Source organism: Phyllobates terribilis, unplaced genomic scaffold, assembly GCF_046119375.1.
Source record: "Phyllobates terribilis strain yellow unplaced genomic scaffold, ASM4611937v1 Scaffold_1__5_contigs__length_1240528914, whole genome shotgun sequence".
In the NCBI taxonomy this organism is placed as follows: Eukaryota; Metazoa; Chordata; class Amphibia; order Anura; family Dendrobatidae; genus Phyllobates; species Phyllobates terribilis.
In genome coordinates, this window is record NW_027362761.1 from 661,058,511 (window position 1) to 661,071,055 (window position 12,545).

The 12,545-nt window shown below is 41.4% G+C and overlaps 1 protein-coding gene across 2 annotated transcripts in view; it reads left to right on the plus strand.

Annotated features, from left to right (window-relative positions):
* Positions 1–12,545, plus strand: part of PIGG (phosphatidylinositol glycan anchor biosynthesis class G (EMM blood group)) — a 287,774-nt gene that overhangs the window by 230,135 nt on the left and 45,094 nt on the right. For both annotated transcript variants that reach the window (XM_073684905.1, XM_073684914.1), the window contains exon 9: positions 5,831–6,279. In XM_073684905.1, coding sequence (XP_073541006.1) covers positions 5,831–6,279 — 449 coding nt within the window. The remainder of the gene's footprint in view (positions 1–5,830; positions 6,280–12,545) is intronic.

Below are 12,545 nucleotides of genomic sequence, written 5' to 3' on the forward strand. Positions count from 1 at the left end.
AATAAAAGTGTTTGGATTGCGAGGGTGTAAAGCTCTGGCTAATAATTTACGGCTTTTATTGCCCAGGTGATGAAAGCGGATTCTGACCCGCTCTCTGAGGCAACGTGTTTTCTGATATATGACAGAGAAAAATTTTTACCTGACTGTTGAGAGTTGTGATAAAGTATTGGCGGAAAGATCCTGTTTGTGTTGTGTTTCGAGATTTAATATTTGTGAAGAGAGTTTAACTATTTAAGCTGCACGCTCTTTTTTAAGGCATGAACCATGAGGTATGAATATGCCTCTTAATACACTCTTCATAGTTTCCCATTTAATTGATGGTGAGGTGCGATCCCCTTCATGGTCAGTCATGAAATTACGAATTGCTTGTTCTACTTCTGACTTGCATATAGAGTCTTGGAGCAAATTTTCATTTAGACGCCACAAGAAACATGGTCTCGAAGGAGAGCCTAATAGAATTGAAAAATATATAGGGGCATGATCTGACCACGGTATTGACCCCACCTCTGCATCCATTGAGAGATCTAACAAACTATGAGAGACAGAAAAATAATCTATTCTGCTATACGTGGATGAATTTGCGAAAAGAAGCTATAATCTTTAGTGTTAGGGTGAAGAGCCCTCCAGATGTTGACCAGTCTCATATTGTGCATCTGTTTTTTAACCTGCCGCATAGAGGATGGGGGGTAAGAAGACTTAACAGAGGAGACGTCTATTGTGAAGTTCATAAGAAGGTTGAAATCGCCTCCGAGTATCATAGGAGAGGAGCCAGCAAATTCCTCCAAAAGTCTCTTACATTCTGCACCAAATCTTTGTTGTCCTTGATTTGGAAAATATACGTTGGCTATTACAAATTTACGAGGTGCCCAGGAAATTCTTAAAAATAAGTATCTGCCCTCTGTGTCTATTAGAAAGTCTATGATCTCAGGGACAAAAGACTTATGGAAGGCTATCGAAAGCTATGGAACCACTTGGGATAATATTTCAATACACAATTTGGTATTGCGCCGGATTTGAAATGCGTGTCCTGAAGCATTTAGACTGAGACGTGTTGTTTATGGTTTGAGTATAGTACTTGTCTCCTTTTTTCTGGGATGTTTAGCCCCTTAACGTTAAAGGAGCAAAACTTTATTTTATCCATATTTGTCATATTTTTAAGGAGTTTGAAGGCCTGGTGGCCCATCTGATGGAGATGTCAATGAAGTTACAGTGGGAAGAATTGGAAGGATATGTAGGTAAAGGGGTAGGAAAAGAAAGCAGAGGAGAAAGAATAGAAAATTGGGAATGGTGGTGCTTGGGCACCGAGTGTCAAGCACCAATAGTGCTGGAAATGGTAGCATATTCTACCTTTTGCACCGGAAAGAGAGGAAGAAAGCCAAGGACAAGTCGGCGCCACCATCAAACTTCCCAACCACTTAATATGTTTCGGTTGGCTTTAAACAACTGTAACCCAAACCTAATTGTATATAACGGTAGGATGTTTTAAAATGGTAACAGATGGATAAGTAACAAATCGCTGATCAATAGTAATTCTAGCCCGGCTGTAACAATCACTAGTTAATAAGTAAATCACCCGCCTGGAACTAAGGAGGGGGGGAATATGGTGAAAGGTTGCAGCGGGGTTCTGATATGTATTGTACCTCTTTTGAAGTACTATTAGATGGTGATCTAAAGCGAACCGAAATAATCACACATCAACATGTAAAGTTTTGAGAAAAAAGGACAATAGGCAGATCCAAAGAATTAAACATACTCCCCTCAATATACAGTATCAGATCCGGGGGAGGTGAGATTAAAGAGAAATGGAGGAAAATACAAAAGAGCTGGACGATGCTCTTTGAAGTGCCATTGGCAATGTTTCCATGCTTTTTCTGTCGTTTGGCATGATGAACATTATGCTATCTTGGAGGTGCAATTGGAAGTTGTGGAATCCTTGGCCACTCAGGGAGATCAATCATTGGGAGTTCAAATGTTCCTAAGAAGTTAGCCAGGTCTCCAATTCTTTAGAATATGGTGGATTTCCCTCCTTTGAAGGCCATCAATTGAAAAGGGATAGCCACACCTGTAGATAATGTCTTTTCTTTAAGGCACGACAGTAGGGGTTTTAGTGCTTTTCTTAATTGTAACGTGTGTCTAGATAGGTCCAGAAGCAATAAAATTTAAGTTCCCTAGTGTGTTATGTTCTCTTTCTGTCTTGTGGCTGTCATAATGACTTCTTTTACTTTATAATAATGCACTCTGCAGATGACGTGTCTAGGATGTGATTCAGATGAGGGTTTGAGACCCAGGGACCTATGAATGCGGTCAAACTCGACCGAATTGGTTTCAATATCACCTAGAATGTCCAGAAACAATTTCTGCACTGTTGGATCAAGTTCTGATGATGGTATGGATTCTGGTAAACCGTGTATGCGTCTGTTGTTGCGTCTGTTGCGGTTTTCTAAATCCTCCAGGCCAGATGAGATATCCTCAAGTTGAAGAGTGTGGCTGGTTATAATGTCTCTATGGGTTTGTAACTCTTGAAGTATATGCTCTTGGGATTTCTCAACCTCTTCACTACGCTTGGTAAATTCTGCTTTCAGATTGTTGAGCTCTTTTTTTGTAAGAGTTCTATAGTCTGCACGCAAATCCCCCTAAGTATTTTTAGTAGTTAGGGCTATTATATATTTGCTTAGTTCAGTTATGTTTATCTCCTCTGCGGCTTCACTATCTCCTTCGTAATCGTCCAATAATTTGTGGGGGGAACCACGGGGGAGTCAGTGAATCACGTGATTGACAACTGTCACGGGAGGATGCTTTTGCGATTTTTGATCTGGTGTTTCTGGTCTGAGGGTTGGAGCTTAAATAATTATACCTGTCTTTTTAAAGTTACTCTAGATTTGTATTCTGTTGAGTAGAGGGTCTGGATTTGTCCATAAGTACCTGTGATTGAGGTTTACTTGTGGGACGTTGTAGGGGGGTATGAGGAGTGGGGCGCCTATTCCATCTTACTCACTCCTCTATCAACAGACTTCCCCCAAATTTGTTTCACTTTACTTTTAGGGACGTGGACAGTGACCTCCTGTTATTTAGACAGTAAGGCTATGTGCCCACGTTGCATTTATGAAGCAGAAAATTTCTGCTGCATAAATGCAAGTCCTCTCCCGGAAAAACGCATGCGGAATTCCGCACGCGTTTATCGCGCATTTTTCGCGCGTTTATCACGCGTTTTACACATGCGGAATTGCCTTGCGTTTTTTATGCATTGGACAAAGGCAATTCCGCTTGCGGAAACGCAAAATTAAATGACATGCTGCGGATTTTTGAACGCGGCATAAACGCTGCGGAAAAATCCGCAGCATGTGCATAGAACTTGCGGAATCCCATTGGGGAACATGGGGTGCGGATATACATGCGTTTTTCAAGCGTTTACGCTGCGGAAATTCCGCAGCATATACGCTTGAAAAATGCTACGTGGGCACACAGCCTTATAGTGAATGACTAGCTTAGTGAGTCCTTCACCCTTTCAGTTCAATATAATGTCGCCTGGAAAAATAGTCCCAAGATGTCCTTATGTGGCCCAGGAATGTGCCCTGCCCATTTCGGTTTGGGGTCAGAGGAGAGAGACCACCTGGAATATGTGGAGAGGTGTAGGATAATAAGGTTTGTGCCGTGGGTCCCCACTTATATCTCCGGAGAGACCACTCACTGTGTCCTTGCACGCGGTGTCTGCACATCTCTCCTCGGTACGGACTCCAGTGCCAGCTCCTCCGCAGCGAACGACATCCACAGGAGCCGCCGCGGGAACCGCCATGAGGAGGGTGCGATCCAAAATGGCGCCTTCACCTCAGGCTCCCCGCTGCCCGTCCTCTGCTAGAGGCCGCATATAGCAACTAGATGGATGCCAAATGGGTGTCCGGGGTCCGCGGAAGTCTGTGGGGTCCCAAAAATGTCAAAGCTCACTTTCTAGGGACCGAATAGGGCTCTAAAAAGGGCACAATCAGAGGAGCTGATTTGAAGCACGTCCTTCCAGCACTGCAGTATGTTTTTAATAAACCAGTTGAAAACTTAAATGGAAAGTTTTCCTGTGACTACCTGTTTAAGCAGCCAAGTGAGTCAATCCACTACAGTGCTTTCAAGCGCAACCCTAGCCTGTGCCTCCAGGCCCATGCCTCGTAGCCTCCTAGTGCCTCTGACTTTGTACCTTGTACCTCTGGCCTTGTGCATCTGGTCTTGCACTCCGCACCTTGTCTCTAGCTTTGATTCCGGTTAGAGTCTCCTCGTATCTCTGGACCCAGATCCTGCTTCCTTTTGCCTTATTCTTTGGTTTTTGGTTTAGTCAAATGAGCAACTGTGCTTGGATTAGCCTGGTATTAATTCTGTTTCATAACAGGAGTCTCAATTCAGCTACTGTCCACCAGACAAAATTATTCAGATTTGGCCCTTAATTGTTAAAGTCGGGATGCTCTTTAATAGTTACATCTGAAGGGAGACCTATGTCTATCGAGTTCATCCTATGACACGGCATACTACTGATCCAGGAGTTTAAAAAATAAAATCCTATGAAGTAGATGCTACTTTCCTCATGTAGAGAGAAAAGATCCTCCCCGACTCCACATACAGCAATCGGACTAGTTCCCTTCATCAACATCCTGTCAACAGATTCTAGTTCCATAATCTGTAGTAATATATTTATCGAGAAAGGCATCCAGGCCCTCATTGTAATTTTGTCAAAAATTAACAGTACAGCATCATGTGACAGAGTCCTATGCTCTCTCTACTCTTACATAGGAAAACCCACAGTTTCAGGGCTCTTACAGGAATGAATCCATAGTTACACTGCCCTCACAGTGGATAATCAACACCTGTGATAGGAAGAAACATTCTTCTCTCTATATACAAAGCAATGTTCCCTAACTCCGGTCCTCAAGAGCCACCAGTAGTTCATGTTTTCAGGATTTCCTTATTGTACAAGTGATAATTTCATCACATGGACAGCCAGGAATTCCATCACCTGGGCAATACTAAGAAAATCCTGAAAACATGACCTGTTGGTGGCAATTGAGGACCGGAGTTGGGGAATATTGATATGGAGGATGACCCCTGTCACTCTATTCTTCAAAGGGCATTGAAGTACCCATGTCACACCAATGTCATGTGCTGAGAATTATGAATGTGACAACTTAGCTGTGTTGTGATAGAAGTGTATACATGACAGTGAGTATAGTTTTTTTTGTCTGCCTCTGCCCTGGGCACTAAAATTAACTTTTATAGAAGTGCACTGAAGGGTTGTAATTAAGTTTCATCTTCAGGAACACTTCAATTCTCAGGCAACTGGCTTCCTGTTAAAGTGATACGCTTCAGGAGTTTTACAATTTAGACTGGTGGCATAGCCACTCCGCTGGCCTGAATTGTGCACTTTCCGATGGTGAATCAGCATTGCAGGAGAGCGCTACAGTGTTCCTGGATAGTATTACACTTACATGATCTGCCACCACTGATTGACTGTACACTGTCGGTAACCTAGGCAACATACAGTAAACAATTCAATTAGCAATCCCTCGGTTTCTGAAAACGGAGAGGATTTTTTATAACAGGTAGTTTGCCAAGTTGCTGTTGTATACAAACACTGCATTTTTACCATTAGTGATGTTGAGACAACCTTTTTATAAGTTGTAAACTATAATTTAAGCCAAAGAGTTGAATTAAATACTAAGTATTTTAAGTGCTAGATGGTCATAACATATAGTACAAGTGATTTTAACTCATTTTGTTTTAGTTTGTATATGGTCTCTCTAGAATCTTACAACCTTCCTTTGTTTGATATTTCTGATGATCATATGTTTTTCAGAATACCAACTCCAACATGTCAACGTGGTCAGAACTAGACCTTCTTCTGTTGGTGGGGACACTTGGACATGTTTTAAGTATGGGGGCAAGTAGCTTTATTGAGGAGGAACATCAAACCTGGTATTTCCTTGTCAATACCTTGTGTCTTGCTTTATCTGAAGAAATATGTAGAAAATACTTTCTTGTAAGAAATAGAATTAAAATGAGCGCTACAGACTTAGACCATGAGCCAGAAGGAGATGTTTACATTAATGACATACATGATGCACACAAAAAGGAGTTAAGAGAAGTCCGGTCAACAATTTTAGAACGATTTATTAAAGACAATGAAAAATGGATTGCCTTGACAAGTCCTGGCGTTATCCTCATATGTTGTCGTTTATTACGTCCCTTGAATCAGACTGGAATTCAGTGGATACACCGATCTGATTTTGGCCACTGGTTGACAAGGTAACTATACAATTTGTGTGTTTTCTTTCTAGATTCTTTAATGTACATTGTCATTCCTCATTATTGTATATTGATTATTGGGTTGTTGGACATGGGTTATGCAATGCATTATAGGGGATCCCTAAGTTTGCCCTGTACATGAGATAATTGATAATTACCATACGACTAATAAATAACAAAGTGTATAGTCGATTCATGGGTTACTAGGTCTCTATATTTGCAGCAATCTCTATATTAATTGTAGTTACAAGCTAATTGTTAGAGGTGAATGGCATCTGGCTGTAATTCTTTGATAATAGCGAGGTGATTTTTGTAAATTAGAATTTGTTCTACTAGTAACTAGTGAGAAATATATATGGTTCCTTGAAAAAGTATTCCTACCCCGTGAACTTATCACATTTTTTCATGTTACACCCACAAACTTAAATGTATTTTATTGGGATTTTATATGCTATACCAATACAAAGTAGTAAGTATTTGTGAAGTGTAAAGGAAATGACATGTTTTTTTTTTATTATGTCTAATAATTGTAAAAATCTAAATCTGACTATTGTGACGTGCATTTGTATTCCGTGTCCTGTGGTCTGATACCCCTTAATAAAATCCTGAGTGACGTATTGCCTCCAAGAGTCACATAATTAGTAAATTGAGTCGATCTCTGAGTAATTTATTATCAGTATAATGGCAGCTGTTCTGTGATGGCCTCAGAGGTTTGTTGGAGAACATTAGGGATTAAACAGCACCATGACAACCAAGAAACACACCAGACAGGTCAGGGATAAAGTTGTGTCAAAAAGTAAAGCTGGGTTAAGTTATAAAAAAAAAAAGCCCAAGCTCTGAACATCTCATGGAGCATTGTTCAATCCATCATCCAAAAGTGGAAGGAGCATTGCACAGCTACAAACATACCAATGTATTGCCTTCCCCAAAGATCCAAAGATCACGGTGGCTGAATACAAATGCACGTCACTATTTTCAGATTTACTGTGGGTGCGGAAAGTATTCAGACCCCTTTAAATTTTTCACTCTTTGTTTCATTGCAGCCATTTGGTAAATTATAAAAAGTTCATTTTTTTTCTCATTAAAGTACACTCTACACCCCATCTTGACTGAAAAAAAACAGAAATGTAGAAATTTTTGCAAATTTTTTAAAAAAGAAAAACTGAAATATCACATGGTCATAAGTATTCAGACTCTTTGCTCAGTATTGAGTAGAAGTACCCTTTTGAGCTAGTACAGCCATGAGTCTTCTTGGGAATGATGCAACAAGTTTGCACAACTGGATTTGGGGATCCTCTGCCATTCTTCCTTGCAGATCCTCTGCCATTCTTCCTTGCAGATCCTCTGCCATTCTTCCTTGCAGATCCTCTGCCATTCTTCCTTGCAGATCCTCTGCCATTCTTCCTTGAAAGTCCCTCTCTGCGTAAGGTACCGCAGCCTGCGGTGCTGTCTGCAAAAATCAGAGCGGCCTCCTGAAGACGCTAATTGGGCAGATGCTCAGAAGGGGTCAGCAGAGCCCAATGTAGCCACCACCTGCTGGTGATCAAGGAGAAGAGGGGTGTCCTTTTCTTGATCACCATACATGGTGATGGTAGCACCCCAGCACTGTACAAGGTTCCTCTGCACAGGTTGTCAAGCCAGACTGTGTAGTGGGGTACAACAAGTACATGGGGGAAGTTGATCTCTCTGATCAAGTCCTCCAGCCGTACAATGCTTTGGGAAAGATCAAGGTGTGGTTCAAGAAGCTGGCCGTGCACATCGTACAGATGGCAATGCACATCGTTTTCCTTCTATCACAATGTGCAAGCCAGACTTCTACGTCCAAACCTTCAGTTCCAGGAGGTAGTAATCGAGGCCCTGATATTTGGAAGTGGTGACGGCGCAAGCCCCATTACTTCAGGAACTCGAATTGAACCAGGCCAGCATTTCCAGGGGCAGATCCCTCAAACAGGAAAAAAAAGGTTAGTCACAATAGAGGTGCCGAGTGTTACAAAAGGGGAATATGCAAGGACACCATTTATCAATGTGACACCTGCCCCGACAAACCTGGCCTGTGTATGAAAGACTGCTTCAGAAGGTATCATACTTCCATGCACTACTAAATCCATTTCTGACTTGCACAACTGACTTATGACAACCCGACCAACACTACACAACTGACGTAGGACAACCTGACAAATGCTAAACAACTGACTTATGACACTACTGATAAGCGAATTTTATAATGTAATCAGTAGATCAGTTTCAAAAAGGTGGCACTTGTTGGGCATTTCCACTGTTTAGGCACATCAGGGGCTCTGAGAACGTGACATGAAGCCCGCAGACCATTCCATCAAAGTCTGCATTCCAAAGCATCACTCTTTACTTTCTGAGCCCTGATGTGCGCCCAAACAGTAGTTTAATCCAACACATGGGGTATCGGCGTACTCAAAAAAAAAAAAATTGTAAAACAACATTTGGGGCCCAATTTCTCCTGTTGCCTTCGTGAAAATAAAAGAATTGGGGTCTGAAGTAAAATTTTAGTGAAAAAAAGTTAAATGTTAATTTTTACCTTTCACATTCTATGAATTACTGTGAAGCACGTGAAGGGTTAATAAACTTCTTGAATGTGGTTTTGAGAATCTTGAGGGTACAGTTTTTAGAATGCCGTCACCTTTGGGTATTTTCTGTCATATAGACCCCTCAAAGTGACTTTAAGGCTATGTGCCCATGATGCAGAAATGCTCCGGATTTATCCTGAGCGTTTCTGCATCTCCCTGGCAGAAAAAACGTATGCGGATTGTACATGCGGATTGTACATGCGGATTGTACATGCGTTTTCCTGCCAGGGACATGCGGATGTGAAGCGTTCTTCACATGCATTTTCGCATGTGGGTTGACAAGCGCTTTCCAAGCGATTTTAGCATCACTTGGAAAGTGCTTGCAAACGGCATGGATTTATATAGTGTGACCGAAAGAATGGTAAAAAATAAATATATACTTACCTTCTGATGGCCCCTGGTGTCCTTGTCTCTGCTTGCCGACAGCTCGCGGTGGACTAAAGGACCCGTCACATGACTAAATGACGTCATGGCAGGTCCTTTTCAGACCATTGCGAGCTGCCAGCCATCCAGGACTCATTGCTATGGACACCGGAGGCCATCAGAAGGTAAGTATAATCTTTATTTTTATTTTTTATTTTATTTTTTTTACAGTTTCTATGGTACCCGGGTCCGGAGGAGAGTCTCCTCTTCTCCAAACCCGGGTACCATCTGTACATTGAAACGCATGGATTCTGCAGATGCAGTGATGCGGATGTCATGCGGTCCAATGCAAGTCAATGGCAGCGAAAACGCTGCGTTTCCGCAAAATAATTGGTAGTGCTGTGGATTTTTCCGCAATGATAATCCGCAGCAGAAATTTCCGCAGCATGTGCACAGCACATGCAGATTATCATTGGGGAACATGGCAGACCTTCTACCAAGCGTTTTTTAAGCGTTTCTGCAGTGAAATTGCCGCTGTGTAAACGCTTAAAAAACGCAAAGTGGGCACACAGCCTAAATGTGGTGTGGTCCCTAAATAAAATAAAAAAAATAACAATTTTGTTGTAAAAATAAGAAATTGCTGGTCAACTTTTAACCCTTATAACTTCCTAATTAAAAAAAAAATTGTTGGTGGTTCCAAAATTGCACTTATGTAAAGTAGACATGTGGGAAACGTTATTTATTAACTCTTTTGTGTGACATATCTCTCTGATTTAAGGGCATAAAAATTCAAACTTAGAAAATTGTAGAATTTTCAAAATTTGCCAAATTTTTGATTTTTTTCACAAATAAACGCAAGTGATATCGAATAAATGTTACCACTATCATGAAGTACAATATGTCACGAAAAAACAATCTCAGAATCAGGGGGATCCGTTGAGTAATTACCTCATAAAGTGACAGTGGTCAGAATTGTAAAAATTTGCCTGGTCATTAACGTGCAAACCGCCTTCGAGGGTAAAGGGGTTAACAAATACTTGCTACTTTTGTGTTGGTATATCACATAAAATCCCAATAAAATACATTTAAGTTTGGAGGTGTAATGTGAAAAACATGTGTAAAAGTTCATAGGGTATGAATACTTTTTCATGGCGCTGTACAAATACATTTAAGCATACATAAACTCTTTGCTTTGTTTTCTCCTATTTGACAAGGCCTTAAACGTCCTTTATATCAGTGGTGGTTCAGATCTTGGCCCCCCCCCCCCCCCCCCCCCCCCGACTTCTGAAAAAAATTGTCACATTTGCTGCTCTGGAAGCAGGATTGCTGTACTCCTGTATGAATGCGCACACACACACACACACACACAGATGGGCTCATAGAGTAAGCCCTTGCTATGTGCAGAGCCCCGCTGCTTCCTAAACTGTACCTACACTGTGTGCAGAATTATTAGGCAAATGCGTATTTTCATCACATGATACTTTTTAGAAATGTTGTCCTACTCCAAGCTGCATAGGCTTAAGAGCCAACTACTAATTAAGTAAATCTGGTGATGTGCATCTCTGTAATGAGGAGGGGTGTTGACTAATGACATCAACACCCTATATAAGGTGTGCTTAATTATTAGGCAACTTCCTTTCCTTTGGCAAAATGGGTCAGAAGAGAGATTTGACGGGCACTGAATAGTCCAAAATTGTGAGATGTCTTGCAGAGGGATGCAGCAGTCTTGAAATTTCCAAACTTTTGAAGCGTGATCACCGAACAATCAAGCGTTTCATGGCAAATAGCCAACAGGGTCACAAGAAGCGTGTTGGCCAAAAAAGGCGCAAAATAACTGCCCATGAATTGAGGAAAATCAAGCGTGAAGCTGCCAAGATGCCATTCGCCACCAGTTTAGCCGTATTTCAGAGCTGTTACTGGAGTATCAAAAAGCACAAGGTGTGCGATACTCAGGGACATGGCCAAGGTAAGGAAGGCTGAAAAACGACCACCTTTGAACAAGAAACATAAGATAAAATGGCAAGAATGGGCCAAGAAATATCTTAAGACTGACTTTTCAAAGGTTTTATGGACTGATGAAATGAGAGTGACTCTTGATGGGCCAGATGGATGGGCCAGAGGCTGGATCAGGGAAGGGCAGAGAGCTCCACTCCGACTCAGACACCAGCAAGGTGCAGGTGGGGTACTGGTATGGGCTGGTATCATCAAAGATGAACTTGTGGGACCTTTTCGGGTTGAGGATGGAGTGAAGCTCAACTCCCAGACCTACTGCCAGTTTCTGGAAGACAACTTATTCAAGCAGTGGTACAAGAAGTCTGTATCGTTCAAAAAAAACATGATTTTCATGCAGGATAATGCTCCATCACATGCATCCAACTACTCCACAGCGTGGCTGGCCAGTAGAGGTCTAAAAGAAGAAAAAATAATGACATGGCCCCCTTGTTCACCTGATCTGAACCCCATAGAGAACCTGTGGTCCATCATAAAATGTGAGATCTACAGGGAGGGAAAACAGTACACCTCTCGGAACTGTGTCTGGGAGGCTGTGGTGGCTGCTGCACGCAATGTTGATGGGAAAACAGCTCAAGCAACTGACAGAATCTATGGATGGAAGGCTGTTGACTGTCATCGTAAAGAAAGGTGGCTATATTGATCACTAATTTTTGGGGGTTTTGTTTTTGCATGTCAGAAAAGTTTATTTCTAAATTTTGTGCACGGATATTGGTTTACCTGGTGAAAATAAACAAGTGAGATGGGATTATATTTGGTTTTTATTAAGTTGCCTAATAATTTTGCACAGTAATAGTTACCTGCACAAACAGATATCCTCCTAAGATAGCCAAATCTAAAAAAAAACACTCCAACTTCCAAAAATATTAAGCTTGGATATTTATGAGTCTTTTGGGTTGATTGAGAACATAGTTGTTGATCAATAATAAAAATAATCCTCAAAAATACAACTTGCCTAATAATTCTGCTCACAGTGTATAAACACACGGTGTTTCAAACAAGTGCAGACGAAAACTCAAAGTCCATAAACACATAGGGGGAAATGCAATCAACGAAGCAGTCTGTAAAGCGGAGTTCACACTTGAGGATGCTAGAAAACAAGTAAGTCTTTATCAAGTCCATACACGGATATATATATATGTAAGCAAGTCCATACAATATATTCGATAATCCAGGGAGGCCTGGGTAGTGTTAGAACCTTGCTCTTAGGTTTTTTCCTTTGCTGGTCACATGACCTTGTTGGCCTATTTAATCCTGCTCCGCCCTTCTGGCTTTGCTGGACTTCATTGTATA